This window comes from Acipenser ruthenus, chromosome 3 (genome assembly GCF_902713425.1).
Source record: "Acipenser ruthenus chromosome 3, fAciRut3.2 maternal haplotype, whole genome shotgun sequence".
Lineage (NCBI taxonomy): Eukaryota > Metazoa > Chordata > Actinopteri > Acipenseriformes > Acipenseridae > Acipenser > Acipenser ruthenus.
In genome coordinates this window covers 54102169-54123773 of record NC_081191.1, presented here as the reverse complement: position 1 = coordinate 54123773, position 21605 = coordinate 54102169, and the positions used below count along the sequence as shown (strand labels likewise).

General features: G+C 38.7%; 1 protein-coding gene across 2 annotated transcripts in view; it reads right to left on the bottom strand.

The window, feature by feature from the left end:
* dnah5l (dynein, axonemal, heavy chain 5 like) overlaps nt 1-21605 on the bottom strand; it is a 278602-nt gene that overhangs the window by 162595 nt on the left and 94402 nt on the right. For both annotated transcript variants that reach the window (XM_033992608.3, XM_033992607.3), the window contains exons 45-48: nt 20439-20573; nt 10878-11067; nt 4468-4685; nt 636-947 (exon numbers count right to left, since the gene is read on the bottom strand). In XM_033992608.3, coding sequence (XP_033848499.1) covers nt 636-947; nt 4468-4685; nt 10878-11067; nt 20439-20573 — 855 coding nt within the window. The remainder of the gene's footprint in view (nt 1-635; nt 948-4467; nt 4686-10877; nt 11068-20438; nt 20574-21605) is intronic.

Below are 21605 nucleotides of genomic sequence, written 5' to 3'. Positions count from 1 at the left end.
CAGGTACATTATACTGTATGCTATACCTGCCACCTGTAGCACACACACTTGTATAAATGGGAGGTACCTCACTTATTCATTTGTTATGACATGTATTCTATAAAATATCAATGCTTCATCACCCTCTTATAAGACAACTTGAGTTACGACGGGCAAGGCACAGAGAATTGTGAGGGTCTGGAACCAACTCCCCAGTAACGTTGTTGAAGCTGACACCCTGGGATCCTTCAAGAAGCTGCTTGATGAGATTCTGGGATCAATAAGCTACTAACAACCAAACGAGCAAGATGGGCCGAATGGCCTCCTCTCATTTATAAACTTTCTTATGTTGTTATGTTCTTATGATGTGGAACACTGAAAAAAATAAATACTTGAGGCACTGAGTTAGCAGGTGCTTCTATATCCAAGACTGCACTGTTTCCATTGATCCAATCAAGCAAACACACTGTATGCAGATTTCCAACCCCATCTTCCCTGAGAAACAAATCATTAGGCATTGGTTACATATTCCTCTAGAACAATTCGTTGACTTGTCTTGACTTACCCATAGTAGCCTTACACCCCTTTTATAGTGTTACGGTAAGAGTTTTCAACCCTTATATGTGATTTTTCTGTTTCATGGGATAATGGCTTACTTGGAAAACACTGTCGAAGCAGTTCCACAGAATTTCAGACAGGGAGGCTGGGAGGTTTTGCAGCCAAGCCTTTAAAATAGGCCTCCAGTTCAGCACTGAGGAACTCATGAAGACCATTCCATTGCGAGACACTGTGGCAGGAGAGGCGTTATCAATATTGTGAGGCTCAAACACGATCTTGCAGTTGGGTCCCATGGGGATGCGGTCACCATTTGCCAAAGTAAGAGTCTTGTTGTCATCCAGGACTGAATTCAGATTTTCAATCCAAATGGCATCTACTGGGCCATCCAGTACTATCCAAATGTGCTCACCCTAAAACAAAAAGGCAAATCAAAACATGTTTAGAAAACCTGATAGGATCTGTAAGACATAAACAATATATGCACTCAGTTTAGAGAGAAGCTACAAACAGGTCATTAGGGATGTGACTTTGGTTTGGGGTAGAAAGTAATTGAGAGGCTCAGGTGTGTCTTAATACCTGCTGCACAAAAAGCAAACTGGTTTCACAGACCCAAATTAGCACCTAAGGTAACATAATGTAGTCAAAGATTAATGCGATCTAGAGTCTGTGAACCCAACCTATAAAGTGGCAAAATAAATAAGACAAGTAAAAGAGAAAAAGTATAGAAAACATTATAAAAATGTTTGCAAGGCCAGGTAAACTGCCTGCAGCTCTAAAAACATGAATGTGGAGACCCTACCATGGGGGGTTCTACATATCTTGCAAGCCTTGGCCATTTCACACAGCGTCCCAGCCCAGGCTGGACATGTCCGTGATGATGACTTCCCTTCTGGTGCCACTGTCTAGTGCTACGCCTAGGTGTAGATGTGCCAGCTGTTTCCGCCAAAAAAGTGCCTTTAGACAGAGGTGGGACTCAACAGGTGATCGCTGTTCAATGTGGGCTGGAAGACCCTGTGATTGAAACAGGCCTACAGAGGGCGCATATGCAGGAGACCCATTAGATTGGTCTGGGAAGCTGCTGCCATCCGACCCAGAAGTTTCTGGTATGTCACTGTCGGGGTGTCATGTACATAGGCAGAGTTGCGTGTTTCTTTCTTTATTTCTTGAAAAAAAGGCCTAGCAAAAGTGCACCACACTTGGAGAATGCTCACTTAGCTTCATGGCTCTGACTCTTTAGAACTCTCTCCCAGCTTTGGTGAGTGATGCTCCCACCGTCGCTCACTTTAAATCAACTCTCAAGACCCAACTGTTCTCTCTTGCTTTCCATGCTCTTTAAGCCTGATATCTGAAATTAGCTGCTGTGTTGCTGCTACTATTTCATGTATTATGTACTTTCCCCTGTATTTAATGTATTATGCATTGTTTTTTACTGTACACCATGTATTATGCATTTCTCTGTATTTAAAGTATTATGGATTTTCTTGTTGTTACTGTATCTTGTAAAGTGCTTTGTGATGGTGGTCCACTATGGAAGGTGCTATATAAAACAAAGATTGATTAATTGATTGACTGACTGTTACTGGCAACAGGAATACATGATAATGCCATGGGTTAATGTGCCTATTTATTTATTTACTCATTTATTTATTTATTTATTTATTTATTTATTTATGTATTATTTGTTATTAGTAGTATTATTATTATGATTATTATTATTGTATATGTGTGTGCGGACGGACAAAAACCATCCAACATTATTGTTTATTGCTTGAGACCGGTGAAAAGCCAGTCTCATAAAGTGTAGCTGGAGGGAATGGGGTTAAATCCCCATCCCAATAAAGCCTGTGGGAATGTGGCTGGAGCCTTAATAAGGTAATTGTTTAAATAGGTCATTAAGGCTCCAGTCACAGTATAAAAGACCCACTCCAGGCTCAGACAAACGGAGAGTATTAGAGAGAGTTAAGGAAGTAAGAGCGAATGTTACCAGCCAGTGAACTAGGTACTCGTTTTTATAAGAAGAATTATTTGTTTGTGTTTATTTTCACTTTGGCCGTGTGCCCTTTATTTTTGTGTTTTGTATAAACTGTTTGTTTATTTTTGTTTATTAATAAAATACTGAGCGTCGCAGCACTTCAGTTTCACCCGTACGTCCTGTGTTTTTGGTTTTCATTTCCTGGTTTGATGTTACCACTGCAGCCCTCACTGTCACACTCCCGGACAACTCCCGGGACAGATATTCTCCCATATTTTGCTCAAAACTCTACTGTTAAACCCCTTTGTCAGCAAACCTTTATTTCTGCAAAAGTCATGCATGGTCTCTACTGCAATCCCGTCTGTACCTCGCAGGAAGCCCTGTGGCAGGTATGCATTCAGTGCGTGAGGCAAGCTCACATACCTGACCATCTACGTTGGCTTTGCGTGCGATCAGCCCTTCCGGTAAAAAAACAAAAATATTGATGCAAATTTCAAGCTTCTTGGACAACAACAAATTCTCATATAATCCTAAGCAACATTGGAAAAAGGCATACTTTCTGTAAACTATGCAGGACTGACTAACAGTGGGACATGGGGGCAAGAATGATGTTTGTGGTAAGCATGAGAGATCACAAAAACACCACAAAGATGTAGTGACTACTTCAACAAATTTGTAGTAGATATGTTCCCAGAGGTGTTACTATTACAATTTCAGCATCAACATTGCTTTAGAAATTCAGATTGATTAACATGTGTTTTACATACATCAATAGTGTGTTCATTTAAAATTAAAGATAGTTGACAATGAAATGTTACTGACAGTGGTATTAAGGTTGGGTTTACACTTCTCGTAGGTCAGCTGCAGACACTTCTACAGGTGTGCCAGAAGGATTGAAGCACCCCCGAATTCGCTGACTTTTTGACGCAGCAAAGTGGTCGTAGCTGTCGGTCATACTTTCAGCCAGTCTGCGTTACTGCCGGTGTCGACTTGTGACTAGGGTTGATAACGGGCTCCACAATCCCGCAACACTTTGAGACTGGATTTTAAAATTGCCCGTCTCATGAATGAAGTGAATGTGTAAATTGGCTTATATATATTTTTATGAACTGCAAACAAGTAAAGCTGACCAGCTGTTCTCCATACTGCCTCCGATCAGACGTATTGAACAGCTGAGCAACGTTACTGATTTGATGGGGAAAGTAATTGAATACAGAAAATAAATAGCAACGTCAACTCTTTCGGATGAGACGTAAAACCGAGGTCCTATTGTAAGTGACTCTGCATATAATGCACAATTCACAGCCTACCTCTGTAAAGCGTTTTGTGATGGTGGTCTACTATGAAAGGCGCTATATAAAAATAAAGATTATTATTATTATTATTGACTCAAATATATAAAAAGCAACAATAACACAAATAAAATGCATTCATTTTGTTTTAGCTTTGCCTTTACAATGTTTCTTGGCATTTGGCATGAGTTGTATTTACAAATGGCATGAGTTGTAATTTTTGTTGGCTAATGTTTTTTAATTTTCTTCTTAGGATGTACAGGACTGTTATGCTACCGGATATCATAATGTTTAATGATAGGATGGTGAAGCAAGTATGTCTGAGATAATTACGATTGGTTAATTGGTTGTAAGTAATAATATACAATATATTATACCATACAGAAGGGAATAATGGTTTCACTTGGCCTCATAAATTACTTTCACAAATCAAAATATAAGCTGTGCAGCAGTAGATAAATAATATGTGGAAACACTAAACTTAGGCTAAATTGTATTGTATAACATTTACCAAAATAGTGTACAATTGTAAAATCTAAGGAGGAAGGACTGAGGACCAAGCTCCATTTCCTGTGAAACAGTGTTTGCAAGCCTGTAGGTTTTAGGTGGAGTTTAGTTGAGACGTCTACAAAATAGAAATGTTTGGTTAACAATAAAATCTATCACCTTCTTGGCCTTCAAAGTTTTTCTCCACAAAGTGGAGAAAATACCATCTGTCCAGTCATTTGTTGCCACATCCAGGGTCCCAAACATCTGGGAGGCAGTAATAGCCTTGGGGTTCATTCTCATTTCTTTATGAGGTGCGCCACAGTCCGACATTGCCTTCATTAGTGTATGAATGCACTTTGTCTTGCCAGCACCACTGGGGCCCAGGGTCATCATACCTGTTACAAACACAGCAGGAGCTTTGTCAACCAAGAAGTCAAGACAGCAGACGGGTTAGCATGTAATCAGCCTTAATTTACTTCCTTTGATCATAAAGTTGACAAGGCAACTTGAAATCAAACATTTTTATCTGAAGTGCACATGTATAGTATAGGATATTAAAAGGTATATTGCCCCACACAGTTAAACATCTTTTAACAAACAAAAAACATTATAAGGCAACTTTCAGGTATTTCCAGTAAAATGTTATCAGTGGAACAAAGATTATTTGGAAAAAAAGAGATTCCCTTTATTAATTTGTTTCAATTTCTGCTATGATTCCCTGAGACATAGTGGAGCTTGCAGATGACATACACAGCCTCCTGGTGCTTCAGGTAGTAGCACAGATATGCCTGTTGAGTTCACACAATGTTACAAAGGCGTATCGTTTAGGTATTTTAGATTCCATTTAATTACCTAAACATTTACACTTTAGGATTAAACACATTTAAAAAGTTTAAACATATTGGGATTTTATGTAACCAATCAAAAAAGCCGTCATGGGAAGGGCTTTGTTAAAGTGATGGGGTTTTTTTTTTTTTTTTTTTTTTTAAATATACTGTAACATTAATGTTGAGGAGACTACACGTGCAAAACATTTATGTACACATATTCTTACACTGTACACATCCTACTGTATAAAGTACAAAACATATTTCATATCTTTGACAATGGTTAAACATTTAGGAAGAATTATAAATGGCAACCAAAAGAAATTGTTTCAACATTTAAACTTGAATCTTTGAACATTTCACGGGACGAGAGCCGTGGCTGGAGTGAAAGGTTGTTACTTGGAGAGGTAGTTTGAGGAGTGGCCTCAGGGGATAGAATAGGAAAGGAAAGAGGTTCCCGACCGGCGGGCGCCTTCTTGGCCAGGGGAGTGCTTAGATATGCGACGGAGTATCAGTGATCTGTAACAGTGTGGTAGACTACCGCCAGTAGTGTGCAGTGGCCTGCTGTAGAGAGCAGATCTACTAAAGTGGAGATCGTAACAGTATGCGGTGGACTAACGTCAGTAGTGGGCAGTGGCCTGCTATAAAGAGCAGAGATCTGCTGAAGCAGTGATCTGTAACAGTGTGCGGTGGACTGTCGTCAGTAGTGGGCAGTGGCCTGCTGTAGAGAGCAGAGAGCTGCTGAAGTGAGTGAAAAGAAACTCACTGTGAGATATGAGCAAATTTAAGCTGCATGAAGTGCATCCTTGGCAGTGGTTCCCCTACCATTCTACAGGCCCGGCGACTCGCTGGGTCAAAAAGAGGCAGACGCCGGGCCTACAAAATTGGAAAAAATAAAATCATAATTGCGAGTGTGAAGTTAGTTTTCAGGTTTGTTTCAGCGGAACAGGCTCTGCAAGGCTCCTGCGCCACCTCGCCTCGCCTCACCTCCCCACCTCCTACGTAATGTGATGCATTTGGTGTTTACGTCATGTGAATAACCCTGTGGTTGTACTGAAACATGATTGGCTGTGAAATTACGGCCAATGCAAGAAGTGGCCAATTATCGCATCGAAATATGATTGGGTGAGAAATTATACACAAGGCAAGAAGCGGATTATCATTTACAGGCACTCGGGTAAGTTTCAAAACGATTTTTTTTTCTCACCAACATAGTTACATTCTAAAACAATACATACATAGCTAGCGCAAGTAGCCTAAATTAGTTTGATTCCAGATCAAGCAATTACATTACAAAATATAATTTGTTGCTTATTAATATTTTAACGTTTGCATCATCTACAGTGTAACTTTAATGATGACAAATATCGTGAGCGAATTAGTATAAAATGTTGGTTGGATCATGTTATTACTATCATCACCAATAGGTAGCTAGTTAGCTAAGTTACTAATATTTGCGGAAATGTTGAAGCTACATCACATACACTGAGATAAATGATTCAATTTTATCGAAATTATTACAAACTGTCATTTAATCGGAATTAGGCCCGACGGTCTGAAAGTAATTAATGCTCGTCTTGCTTTCATACCCTTCGCATTCAGGGCCGGTTACATTTAGTGCATACAATACATATAGTGCACATGGCTTCCGTTTCATGAATCCAGAAAAATGGGCCAGTGTGCCAAAAAGCTGAAAATTTAATTTACAAACATTTATTATTATTATTTATTTCTTAGCAGATGCCCTTGTTCAGGGCGACTTACAGTCGTAAACAAAAACACATTTAAAGAATCACAGTACAAGTAATATTATTATTATTATTATTATTATTATTATTATTATTATTATTATTATTATTATTATCATTTGTTTGTTTAGCAGACGCCTTTATCCAAGGTGACTTACAGAGACTAGGGTGTGTGAACTAAAACATAAAAACCAAAACATAACTATGAACTAATCCTAACTTTCCCGCCGCACGTCATATTTGTTGTACAGTCAGAATCTGAGACTAGGTAACGAAGTGCTGTGTTGGTACTCGTTCCCGCGACATGGCAAATCTTTTACAAATCAGGGTTTCTACAACTAAGCAACCAATAAGCCAAAAGGAAAGCACTGAAATCAATAAATTATAAAGAAAGTAATTATGGAAAAAAAATGAAGATGAACATTTAGAGTGGACGCTTCATCTGGCTTCATTATGACAGTGAAAAAAAGTAACGTTCTGCCTTGTTTGGCGTCAGTTTCTCAGACTTCTAGATAAAACAGCAGCTTTCACAATCTTTCCAGGACTCGTTGGTATATCACTTAGCAAGATCGGTGCTGACTTGGGAGAGGCTACACAAGCGACACCGCTCTGAGAAGGATTGTTATTATTTTGTATTATAAATATTGTTTTAATAGTGTTTATTAGGATTACAGATGGGAATTTCAAATAGTTTCCTATTTGAATACACAGGGTGCAACATTTTTGTGTATTCAATTACCCAAACTCTTACGCTACCAAGAATAAAAGGCAAATGCGTGTGTACAAGCAGACAGCATAACAGTGTAAGCTGGTAAAGTTTAGCCAGGTTCACAAAGTGTACAAACAATGTCCAAGACGAGATTTCTTCGTTCAATACCCTATTTCCTTAGGCACAAGTTTTTCCTTTTGTTTACTGAATTAAAATACAGAACTCAATGAGCAGCAACGTCACAGCGCGTATCTCTTCCAATTAAAGCAACAGTAGTAATATTGCGCAAACCACCAAATAATAATTTTTGCTGTAGTGTATTCAGAATAAAATAACACCTATCATATAGCAACCTAAATATTCTACTTCTGTTTAATTCTAACAAATAATATTTATAAAATAATCTTAATAGTGTAAATATTATAACCTGGCCCAAACAATAGAAAATACATTCCAACATTACAATAGTTTAACATTATTAATGACAACTAGCCATCAAGTACTGACATCAGATGAATCTAAGTCAAGTTACTTTGTTTATTCAATAACCTGTAAATAATTCAAAACAAGGATACTTGGTTGTACTTTTAATGGTCAGTGCAAATGTTGACGTTACTCCATCCGTTCACAGAAAGTCAACAGTAGATGTTTTACATTGAACTGCAGTCCAGAGTTAAAAAATAACTCCTTTCCAACTCCAAGTATCTTGCCTTTTCTTATTAGTCACTGCTTTGCTCTGCTTAACATTTAGTATGTCTTTATATTCATCATAATGTTAAATTACCTTTCTAATTTCGATGCTACCCATGTTTGGATTAGTTATTTTAGCATTTGCTATATACATTATTTTATTTCAGTTCATACAGTCAAAGTTCGCCGGTGTCCCGGAAGCTGTTTTACGACTAGCTAGCAACAGCTGCAGAAGCTGCTGTGTACAGTCATTACAGAGGAACTCAAGCAGGGATCTGTTAGCTAAAAAAAAAAATACAATTGGCAACAATTTCAAACAGAACACGATTACTGTAGAATGTTGCTATTACAAGCATTGCATAATTAATTAGGGTCCTGTAACGGAGGGAGATCTGTGCTGACTATCTGGCACATGCTTGGTACTGCAGGTAGAGGGCAGCATTCTCGTAAGATCCGCCTGTCAGTCATGGCGATGACACGGAGAGGTGGGGAAGAGGGTGTGTTGGCTTTCCCTCTCTCTGAGTGGCTGAGAGGCGGGCCTTTGGAGATTGCTCGGCCCATAAGTACTGTGCTTGGTTGTGCATTCGGGTGGCCGTGTTCGGAAATATACAGTGACGCTGGCAGAAGACGCCAGTGTAAAACAAGGACCAGGCAAGCCCGGCTGAGGGAGACAGCCTGCCTTAAAATAATTTACAAACTAAAATAAATAATGATCATCTTTATATTTTAACACTGTTCATGAAGGAATGGGTTAACACATTACGGCTCATTAGCACTATAATTTTCATAGTATTTCTTATACAGTGAAGGTACCAGTGGGAATCTTAATAACTGATGTCATTTTGCCCCCTGTTACAGTTGTACTAATTGTTTCCATCTTCCTTTCTGAGCCAAATACAGGGAAATAGCGTTTGAGACACCCTATCTATGTAATTGTACATTGGCATATTATCTAATGATCAAAATAGTCTTAATAAATACAATTAAAATAACAGAATACTACACAAACATTTTCCTCGCAAAGCTTCATGAGTCCAACATCAGGTAGTATGCCCATTTAGTATCAAGGGAATAGAAAAGTATTATATTTACTTTCAACATGCCTTAAAATTTTCACCAAAGAAATAAATCCAACAGTGTTATCGAACCCAAATGACACAGCTTGTAATACCTGCTGTAATACCTGCTGTGGAACAGAAACATTTATTTCCCCTGAGATACCTCTTCATAAATGGTATTACTTTTAACTCATTATCTCTATTCAGTTCTTTTTTATTACTATTGTATACTGTATATATTCAAGTTGAACTGCCTTATTAAATAGAGCAGTGTTTCCCAAACCTTTTTTATTGGTGACCCAAATAAACACAAGAATAATGAACCCATGACCCAAAATTATTCACCATTCGGTATTTTAACTGAAATACTTCTTAAACAATCGAAAAGCCGCGTTTGATTTATTTGTAACTACACTACACTATATAAGCATTCAGGCTTTGATAGTTTTACAGCTTGCTAAAATTTTTGATTTTATCAAATTAATTATTACTAATTAATTGCATTAAACTAACATATTGTAACGATGAGGCAGGCGAACCTGGTGGGGGGGTGGGGGGTGCCACTTCTGTGCACACTCTTTCACATGATAGCCAGCCCAGGTTTTTGAGTTGAGGGTTCCCTTTGCGAGGACAACAGGACTGCAGCCGATCACAGACATGAATTGGAAGAGAGCCCCCATAGGGATTGATGGACTATGTGGATGCATTGTGATAATGGGTGGTGGGACGGAAATGCGTGCCTGTGATTGGGGGAGTGCACACAACATGAAATGTAAGCCTGGCAGAGGGAGGGGCTCGGTGAAGAGTGTGAGTTTTGGAGCTGTGGGAGAACCTGCTGTTTTTTAAATTACCAAGTCAGACACGCAGAGACTGTTAGCTTTGTGTGTTGTACCAGCCTGTTTATTAAACCCTTTTATTTATCCTGTGTTCATTATTGTTTATTGCACTTATTTTTTATTGAACTGCTCGTTCTTGTAAAATAAACTGTGTATTTGAGACCAGAATACTTGCCTGGATTGCTTCCTTTACCTCCATGTTACAATATCAATTTAAAATTGTGTTGCAACATAATGAATAGCAGTTTTAATTTTCAATTCAACATCAAGCATTGCAAACATACCAACAACAGTCAGTTGTGCAGTTTTTTGCAATATGCATTGTAACCAGCACGGATACATTCATCTCCTTCTCTAAGACAGTGACTCATTTTTTAAGAACGTCTTGCTGTTTAGCTAATTGATCAGCTTTCTTCTGGAAAAACTTGTCTCGTTTCCCTACGCAATCTGGATGCTGTGTCTCAAGAGGCCGACGGCTTAAGGCTTTCGTGAGTCAATACTTCACAACAAGTGACACATGAGGATGAGAATCATCCTCGTCACCAATGTAAGAAAACTGAAGTTAATATAAGATGGTAACAGCAATTTTTTGTTTTGTTTTGTTTCTTTGACCCCCACTTTGGGAAATGTCGAAATAGAGGATACATCATGAACGTTCAGAGTACTCTAGTTAACCCCTGTCCAGTGCCTATGTGCCCTGCTTTCCTGCAGTTACTAACCATGTCGTACTCTCTGAGTCTCATAGAGCTGAATGAGCTTCAGGATCCATGGAGGGTGGTGGATGAGACCTGCTTCTTCAGTTTGCTTCTGAATGGCTGCCTCCAGTTCAGGGTAACCAGCTTTATCCAGGGTTATTCCAGGAAACAGGTCATTAATCAGACTCATAAACAGAGGTTCATCCTCGTCCACCTACAAAAAAAAAAAAAGTAATATTTTTATATAATTAGTTGTCAAGTTTAATTTATTATGATTACACATTGTATCAATTTCCCTTTGTGTCTTACTGTAGAGAACACACCGTGCACACAACCTCTCACTCTAGCAACCAGAGAGATGCTATAATCATCAGCAATTATCTGATCCTTACCAGGGAAGATTTATTATGGGTACGTCCAGGCTTCAGTATGTTTTACATCATATGCTTGACTGTAGAATTCAGTGACCAAAGAGTGAATCAGAGCAGTACAGCACCTTGTATTTGTGAGCCCATTCTCAGCCCGTGTTTCTAGTATTTTCCTTATGTACGGATGCCGACAGAAAAAAGCAAGGTTATTTCTTTGGCATTGGATGTATTCAGAGATGCTCAAAATCAAACAAGCACAGTGATTCTTTCATGATTAAACTAACAGTTCACCATCAGAATCTTGTGCTCATATTTTTACATATTCAAGAAGGTTTCATGTAGAGAATATTTTGAAAATATGTCTGTCGGTATATCCTGTAAAATGTTAAGTGTGACACAGATAGTGTTTGTTTTAAAGCATGTGTTCCTAGTAAATGTAATTAAGGAATAATTACCTGCCAAATATTCTTCCCAGCTTAAAGTCAGGAAAATTAAAGGAGTGCAAACAAAGGTTTTAGATACTTTAAAAAATATCTTTGTTTGAAATTAACATTAATATATTGTACTCAATGCTGTGCAGAGGAGGCACTGCCTACTCAATAATTTAAAAAATAAATAAGTTCGTATTTATTTAATTTATTTATTTATTTATATGCAACATATTTATTTTACGCGGAGACAGCCACCCGGTCCAAATTCTCCACTCAGTCAGCGCTGTACTTTTGGAGGAAGAAGACACAGACATGCTCTTGCCTACTCTATAAGTTATGATTAGCACGTCTATTAGCCAATCATATTCTTCCATTTCTTCAGATGGCTCACCTGGAACACGTGAGTAAATCCCTCTAAATCAAGTCTTCTCAAACTCGGTCCTGGGGACCCCCTGTGTCTGCTGGTTTTCATTCCAACTGAGCTCTCAATTACTTAACTAGACCCTTAACTGAACTGATAATTTGCTTAATTAGACCGTTTTAATTGTTTTCAGCTCTTGAACAGTTGCATATTTCAAGTTAGCTATAACATTTGATAAGTAACTTGATGATTAGGTCAATTAAGGGTATAGTTAAGTAACTGAGAGCTCAGTTGGAATGAAAACCAGCAGACACATGGGGTACCCAGGACCGAGTTTGAGAAGCCCTGCTCTAAATAAGAACATAAGAACATAAGAAAGTTTACAAACGAGAGGAGGCCATTCGGCCCATCTTGCTTGTTTGGTTGTTAGTAGCTTATTGATCCCAGAATCTCATCAAGCAGCTTCTTGAAGGATCCCAGGGTGTCAACTTCAACAGCATTACTGGGGAGTTGGTTCCAGACCCTTACAATTCTCTGTGTAAAAAAAAGTGCCTCCTATTTTCTGTTTTGAATGCCCCTTTATCTAATCTCCATTTGTGACCCCTAGTCCTTGTTTCTTTTTTCAGGTCAAAAAAGTTCCCTGGGTCGACATTGTCAATACCTTTTAGAATTTTGAATGCTTGAATCAGATCGCCTCGTATTCTTCTTTGTTCAAGACTGAACAGATTCAATTCTTTGAGCCTGTCTGCATACAACATGCCTTTTAAACCCAGGATAATTCTGGTTGCTCATCTTTGCACTCTTTCTAGAGCAGCAATATCCTTTTTGTAACGAGGTGACCAGAACTGAACACAATATTCTAGGTGAGGTCTTACTAATGCATTGTAAAGTTTTAACATTACTTCCCTTGATTTAAATTCAACACTTTTCACAATATACCCGAGCATCTTGTTGGCCTTTTTTATAGCTTCCCCACATTGTCTAGATGAAGACATTTCTGAGTCAACATAAACTCCTAGTGGGATTGATATGTGTAAGAATTGGGCTTTTTATGGTACAAGTATGAAACTTGGTGTAAATGCACTTCTTAATGTTACAAACAATCTCAATACCAAAGGCACCACGGAAGTCTACAGGTTTGGACCAATTTTCAAGATGGTCACCAAACCACTTCCAGTTTACATGTATTTAATAAGGAATAGTGATCAGAACAGAAGAATACTGCAGTATTGTAAACTTGTGTGTTATTCGGGGGGCATGAACGAGGACTCCTCCCCCTACTTCCCCCTACATCTGCTAATCCCCTATTTAAACCCCAAGCCTTGAGTTTGCTCTCTGTCTTGCATTTTTGGTTTTCCACCATCCTCTCCTCCTCCCCCCCACTACGCTTTCCTCTTCTATTCAGCTACTCCACCTCTGCAACTGCGCCCTCCTCTGCAACGGTCTCCCTCTTGTGGGTAAGTGAAGCTCACTTCCCAACCTTAGAAGCCCAGCCGCCGCTGGCTTCATCCTCTGCAAGGAAGATTCTCCATGAGTCAAGGGGGACCGCGGGCCACATTTAACTCTCCCATTCTCTCCTCTCCTCTAGATCCCCTTTGGGGGAAGAATTGGTTGCTTCCCAGCCTTCAAGACCGAACAGTTCGGTCTCACCTCTGTGAGGGCAGCTCTCCACGAGCCAAGGGGAATCTCCTTACTCTAAGTTATAAGCACATATCTTCTGGTCTGTTTATTTCCTGCATCTGGTCTGACGCCACCCACTCCGGCCGTCTTTGTGACAGTCACATTTTTTCATCCCATTGTCATCTTTCTTGTCGCAGTGACTGGACTTGCTGCAATTGCACCGTAGCAGCTCAACGCCTGACCATTGCCTCCAGAAGAGTAGTTCACAGCGGCTGCTAGACACTGCTGTTGCATGATCCCCATTCAGCGGGACAAGGTATTTGCAGAGATGGATAAAAAGTTTGACGCCAAATCATGCCGGCTTGATAGGCCGCTCTTTTGCAGTGTTGAAGCAGTGCTGCTTCTGTTGGAGGTAGGTCATTGTGACAGGGTGACTGGGCAGTGACGTCAGACAGAATCAGGAAGGAAACTGACACCAGGCACTGCAGTTTTCAAAAATAACAAAAATAAATAAAAGGTTTTAACAAAAAGACTTGCTCACACAGCGAAAATAAAACAGTAAACAAAAATAATCGCAAACACAAAATAAATAAAACAACAGAGGTCAGGCAGGGCAGATTGCCTTCACTGTTTCTATGTCTTTTTTTAAGTAAAGTTTTGTTTTCCTCTCTCGTTCTCTCTCCGCTCTCATTTCTCCTCTTAAACACCCACCACACCGAGTGCCGAGAGCTGCAGGCTTTTATATTAGTGACCGAGGGATTAACTACCTAATTATTGAATAATCCCCCGGTCACATTCTGCACAGGTTTTCTAATTACTGTGTGGATGGGGTTTTAATACAAAACAAACAAACATTCGGCTACGACGTCATGTATACAATAATAAATAAATCATAAACAAATACAAAATAACACAGGGGCGGAGGGGGAGACCCTGTTCTGAAAATAAATAAACAAATCAATGTACAGGGCTCTCTACCGCCCTGCTACAGTCATCAATATATTATCCCTTGTTCATAAACAGCTCCTTTCTGGCAATATTAACACTCTGTGCTTTGCTACCACGGTCAAACATGAGCACTGTGTACTTTTCGAGCACTGGATAAAGGCATTCGTCACTCGACTGCTTTGGTTCACCCAAATGAAGGAAAACTGTAGTCCCAGTAGGAAAGCTCTTCCAGGTACTTCATGCCGATTTCTTGCTTTTTCCATTGAAACACGAAACCATATCACGCCCACTGAAGGCATGGAAGGTTGGAAGAGCTCACACTTTTTCTGGCCTGAGGGACTTGGCCATCTCATGAGCCGGGATGTATCTCAGGTTGCTTGATATGCCAATCTCTACCCAAAGTTCTTCAAGGTCTAACTGCTGAACCACCAACACTGCTATTATCAAAACATCTGTGTCGACAGTGTGTATCATTATCTTTCTGTGTCCTTCACACACTGCATCTGCAACATCCACAGACATTCTTGTGTTGGCCTCTTCATGATTGCAGGGCGACATGGTGGACGTATCTTCTCGGGAGTAACTATTTGTTTTCCATCTACACGTTTTCAATTATGTTTTTAATTATGTTTCTGTTTGGTTTTTTTATTACTTCTTGGGAGGTTTTCCATCAGCCACCTTTGCTTCAAGAGATACAGCTGAGTAATGTACCTTGCTCCACAACTAAAGTTTGACTAGCAGAGCTAGTGTGCGATGGGGGAGGGGAACTAAAAAACAAGATGGATGTGCCCTGCTATGTACAATGTGGTATGCAACGCGTCATGGACAGAGCACAACCCCCACCCCCTTTCCCCCGCAGAGGCAGTGTGCAATGATAGAGTGGAAACTCTTATCATTGGACAGAAGTAAGACAAATGGGTGTGGAATCACCAGTTGTTTACGAAGGTATAAATATCAAATCTTGTAGATCAAAGTCTTTTCATCTCTTTCGAATTGACTCCATAGATATCTGTGCTTTCTAATACAAACGTATGCACTGAGCTGTACTGAGGCCTTGTCCAAAGTCAGTTTGTAACTCATGCTTATACGATTGTATTGGAGGTATACCTTTCTTGTATATAAAGTGTTTTTGAATCAAAAAACATTTGTCAGCTTATTTTTTTCACTACAGAATAAATTACGATGGGCTACTGTTTGCCTTTTGTCTGCTAGTTGGTGGAGTAAATGCGTTTAACAGCTTTGAATTGGGGTAAAACATTAAGAAGATATGAAAAGTGTTGTCAGTCAGAATGGAATAATAAGATTCTTCTGCTGCTGGTGCCTTAAGGCCTGGTCACACGGTTGACTTTTGTTGACGCTAATAAGAGGAACACATTTGTTGCCTGCGTGTTGCCTTGCAGTTTGCGGTGGTTACACGAGTGACAAGCATGTAGTCGACAAGTTGGAAACACCCAGGCAACAACGTAATGCAACCCAATCATAATGCACGTTTTTGTCACAAGACGTAAACATGCTGCAAAGAAAGACTACGATATAAAAATGTACTTATTACATTAACAAACCTGTAGTTCTTTCTTAATTAAATAAACTGGTGTACATTGGTATAGTTATTTAGTTAGTAGGTCTACATATTTAATATGCCATACTAATTGTATCGGTATTCATTATCCTAAACAATGTTTTCAATACTTTTAATTATTATTATTATTATTATTATTATTATTATTATTATTATTATTATTATTATTATTATTTATTTCTTAGCAGACGCCCTTATCCAGGGCGACTTACAATCGTAAGCAAATACATTTCAAGTGTTACAATACAAGTAATACAATAAGAGCAAGATCCTAATTCTAGGATTTTGAAAGCAAAAAGACAGACCTGAGATTTATGTGGGAATAACAGGCATACTGAATACAGTGCAAATTAATTTAAAAGAAAAATATGCTACATATGTATTTTATTATTGAAAGGGAATTTTATTCATAGCTTAAATATGTTATTGCAATCGTGGACATTAACATTCGCTTATCCACATACACACTGTATTGCATGGGCTCTATGTATCATTGATTTTTCTTTGGTATCTTGATTTCTCGTAGGTTTTTGTGATTTTGTAGACCTGCCCGTGATGAATTAAAGTCATTTTCACTCCTGTAACTCACTCTTGTTTCAAGTTACTTTCGTATGCAAATGTTCAAATCTCATTATAGTATTGAAGTTTCGCACTTACCCTTGATGTATTATCATTTTTTCCTGATTTACGACTTTGGTTTGTGCCTGTTATTTTACGCATACCTGGCGTAGATTCAACTAGCTTCGTATCTGAAACGTCCTGTTTAAACTTCCATATATAGAAACAAGCTTAGGTTTAATTGCTTTCTGTTTTTGGGGACCCTTTCTTTTTAGATCTATGTTTTGGTTTGTTTTGCGCTGTGCCCAGGGTCTGCGCTACATTTAACACATCACATTCAGTTTGTCCTGTTTGTTTTTTATTTTATGTTGCTTTTTTTTTTGTAATCCTCCTAAGTGTCCCAGTGAATTTATTTTGTTAGTTATTTCTTTCCATGTTTCTTTTCTAAATGTTTGTTGGCCCTGCAAAGTTCTAAATACTGTTTCTTGATTTTCTTTCCATTTCACTAACTAACATTGACTAACAGGTCAATTTCGTCTTCGTGGAAATTTGTTTTCCTTTTCTTTTTGGCCGGTGCCATAGTTTCATCAAGGTCGGAGTCTGCAGAACCCACAGCTCCATCCTATTATATTTGCCTATTACTTCTTCCTGTTCACTATACCACTCATTTATCTTTGCCAGAAGGACGTTCTAAATCCTGACTTTTGGCATTGCAAATCTATTTATAATGAGATGCAAATTCAGATCTCTCCTATATAATGAGCAGTAATTTATGTTGTTCGTAAACTTGCAGTGATATTACGGTAGTTGTTCATGAAAAAGAGCTGTTTAGTACATCACACACAAAAATTCTACAAAGGACAGAGGCTACGAATTTGCAGTATTTACGAACACATAAGTAATATTAGTACATAGAGCCCCATGTCTATAGCCTACATATAATTAGTTGGATGAAATGCAGGAATCGGAATGTACCATATACGCTGTCTGTCTGACTTTATGGTCTATATCTTTATTATCATGTGACACTACTATCAAATATGATTGGCTAGTATTGAAAATGTTGCCCTTGTGTCGCCTGAAAAACAGAACATCGTCCTAAGGGGGAGACATGTAGCTGGTGTGTCGCTGTGGTATTGCCCGGAGTAGTCACATGAGGCGACAAGCCGGCAACATCTGTCGTCCCCTTGTTGCCATCGACAAAAAGTCGCCCATGTGACCAGGCATTAAAGGGGACCCCAAGACCTCTGCTTTTTTTCTGCCTCCCCATTTTTTTGACCACCAGCCGCTACTGCCTTTACTAGGAATTAACAGGAACATAGTACTCAAAGAAATAAAAGAAGTTATTTACAAACCGCTAACCAAGATCATGCAACAGTCTCTTGACACAGGGATTGTACCGACAGACTGGAGAATTGCAAACGTAATACCGATCCACAAAAAGGGAGACAAAACCGAACCAGGTAACTACAGACCTGACTTCTATTATATGTAAACTTATGGAAACTATAATAAGATCCAAAATGAAAAATTACCTATATGGTAACAGTATCCTGGGAGACAGTCAACATGGTTTTAGGAAAGGGACACTGTGTCTAACTAACCTGCTTGATTTTTTTGAGGATGCAACATCGGCAATGGATAATTGAAAAACATATGACATAGTTTATTTTGATTTCCATAAAGCTTTTGACAAAGTCCTGCATAAAAGATTAATCCTCAAACTGAATGCAGTAGGGATTCAATGAAATTCATGCACATGAATTAGGGAGTGGTTAACATGTAGAAAACAGAAAGTACTGATTCGAGTAGAAACCTCACAATGGAGCGAAGTAACCAGTGGTGTACCACAGGGATCAGTATTAGGTCCTCTGCTATTCCTAATCTACATTCATGATTTAGATTTTGGTATAGTAAGCAAACTTGTTAAATTTGCAGACGACACAAAAATAGGAGGAGTGGCAAACACTGTTGCAGCAGTAAAGGTCATTCAAAATGATCTAGACAGCATTCAGAACAGGGCAGACACATGGCAAATGACATTTAATAGAGAAAAGTGTAAGGTACTGCACGCAGGCAATAAAAATGTGCATTATAAATATCATATGGGAGATACTGAAATTGAAGAAGGAATTTATGAAAAAGACCTAGGAGTTTATGTTGACTCAGAAATGTCTTCATCTAGACACTGTGGGGAAGCTATAAAAAAGGCCAACAAGATGATTGGATATATTGTGAAAAGTGTTGAATTTAAATCAAGGGAATTTATGTTAAAACTTTACAATGCATTAGTAAGACCTCATCTAGAATATTGTGTTCAGTTCTGGTCACCTCATTACAAAAAGGATATTGCTGCTCTAAAAAGAGTGCAAAGGGGACTTTTTTGACCTGAAAAAAGAAAAAAGGACCAGGGGTCACAAATGGAGATTAGATAAAGAGGCATTCAGAACAGAAAATAGGAGGCATTTTTTTTTACAGAGTATTGTGAGGGTCTGGAACCAACTCCCCAGTAATATTGTTGAAGCTGACACCATGGGATCCTTCAAGAAGCTGCTTGATGAGATTCTGGGATCAATAAGCTACTAACAACCAAACAAGAAAGATGGGCCAAATGGCCTCCTCTCGTTGTAAACTTTCTTATGTTCTTATGAACAGAGTTTAACTAAAAAACAATTCCAGCACCAGCCGTGGAAGACTCTAACTCCTTTAGAGTTGCCATAGGCCTCTTGGTGGCCTCCCTGACTAGTGCCCTTCTCGCCCGGATACTCCGTTTTTGAGGACGGCCTGTTCTAGACAGATTCACAGTTGGACTTTACTGTGCTCCGGGGGATATTCAGTGCCTTGGAAATGTTCTTATATCCTACCCCTGATTGGTGCTTTTGAAGAACCTTATTCCGGATTTGCTTTGAATGTTCCTTCGTCTTCATGATGTAGTTTTTGTTAGGAAATGTACTAACCAACTGTGGGACCTTCCAGAGACAGGTGTATTTAACCTGAAATCATGTTAAACACCTTAATTGCACACAGGTGGACTCAATTCAACTGATTATATGACTTCTAAAGACAATTGGTTGAACCAGAGCTTATTTAGGTGTGTCATACCAAAGGGGGTGAAAACTTATGCAATCAATTATTTTCTCTTTTATATTTGTAATTAATTTTAAACAATTTGTATATTTTATTTTTAACTTTGACATTATGGACTTTTTTGTGTTGATCAGTGGCAAAAACTCCTAATTAAATCAATTTTGATTCCATGTTGTAACACAAGAAAATGTAGAAAAGTCCAAGGGGGGTGAATACTTTTGAGAGCCACTGTATATAGTAATTTACTTAACGTCAAACAAAAAAAATGTAAGTACATAACGCCAAAAACTATACGGAGTCCTAACCCAAGCATACACAGGAGAAATTTGGACATAGATACTCCAGGAAGGGGAAGCTTTATAGAGGAGGGACATTACTTGGCACCAAAAAAGGATTATATAAAGGCTCTCTGGGAAAGAGATCGGCTTTTCTCCTGACCCAAGCGACATGGAGACTTGGAGTTCAACCTGTGTGCGGAGTTCATCTTATGAGGTAAGAAGCTCATCACAGCATGGAGTAGCGTATCACTTATTCTCATCCTAAACAGATCCCAGTTTATGCCATTTTGGAAAATATGTATTTGGTATGAATGATGAAACTAATTGTTGTAGCATAATATAAACGGTACAATACCAGTTTGGAAAGGTTCATGTCCCGCAATACTCTCATCACCACTGTCTTCTCTGGTTCATTGGGGTTTGATCTCTTCACAGCACCAAGAGTTCTCAGCACGGACAGAATGTTACGCAAACCAAAGTCATAGTGGACCTACAAAAAAAAAAAAAAAGGTGATGCCATTAGTCCTGTACAGGAATATATGTATTCAGTAATTCAACATGTAACAAGAACAAAGCAATCCTATTCTCAGATGCACCTGAAGGAAATGCAAGCTTGTTCGGTCTGGAAAGTTAATAACAGAAAATGTATCAGGCACCAAATCATGTTCCTTTTGTATTTGGTATATACTACAATCTCTTTTATGACATTTGACACAAATTTTGCTCAACATTTTTGAACAAACAATTAGTGCTGGGACAAACACGTTTTCATGTTCGGATAATTAAAATTTTTGTTCGGATATTTGTTTGTTTTTCAAAAAGTAATAAAAGCCATTTTATTGCTCTGAATGCAGGCAAAGACAGCATAGCAGCAGAGGCAGGGGGCGTGGCCGTGGACCTGTGTGTGTGTGTGTGTGTGTGTGTGTGTGTGTGTATGTGTGCGCGCCTTTATGTTACAGAAAGATCTTACAATATGTAACACGTTAAAATAGAAAAAATATCCCAGGAGTAAAGACTAAGTTGTGTAGGACTTACTTTACCCCAGTGAATTAACTACAAAACAAAGGATGCCAAATAGCAGTCCTGCCTTTGTTTCACCTTTTGGCTTATATGAATTCTGTGTGATGCGATTTGGATTAAAAAATGCTCCTGCAACCTTCCAGAGAATTATGGAAAGAGTACTGGGAGAACTGCGACGGAACATCTGTTTTGTATATTCCCGAAATAAATAGTACATAAAGTTGACAATGCATTTTATTTCTTTTTTTTTCATTCTTGCCTTGACGTTTCTTCACAGTAAACAGTGGCCATCGATACGTTTTCATAAAGTAATAACATGAGGTTGACTTGTGCCTTTTTGTAGCTGAACAAGCAAATGAAAACTGAAATTTAACTTTATCACTACACAACATTTTCAGGAAGTTGGGTACTGTTTAAGCGAGGCATTTCAGAATGACATGTTTGCCTTTTTTCTGTCCCATGAGATTATGTCTCACTCTAAAGCAGCACAACACATTTTTGT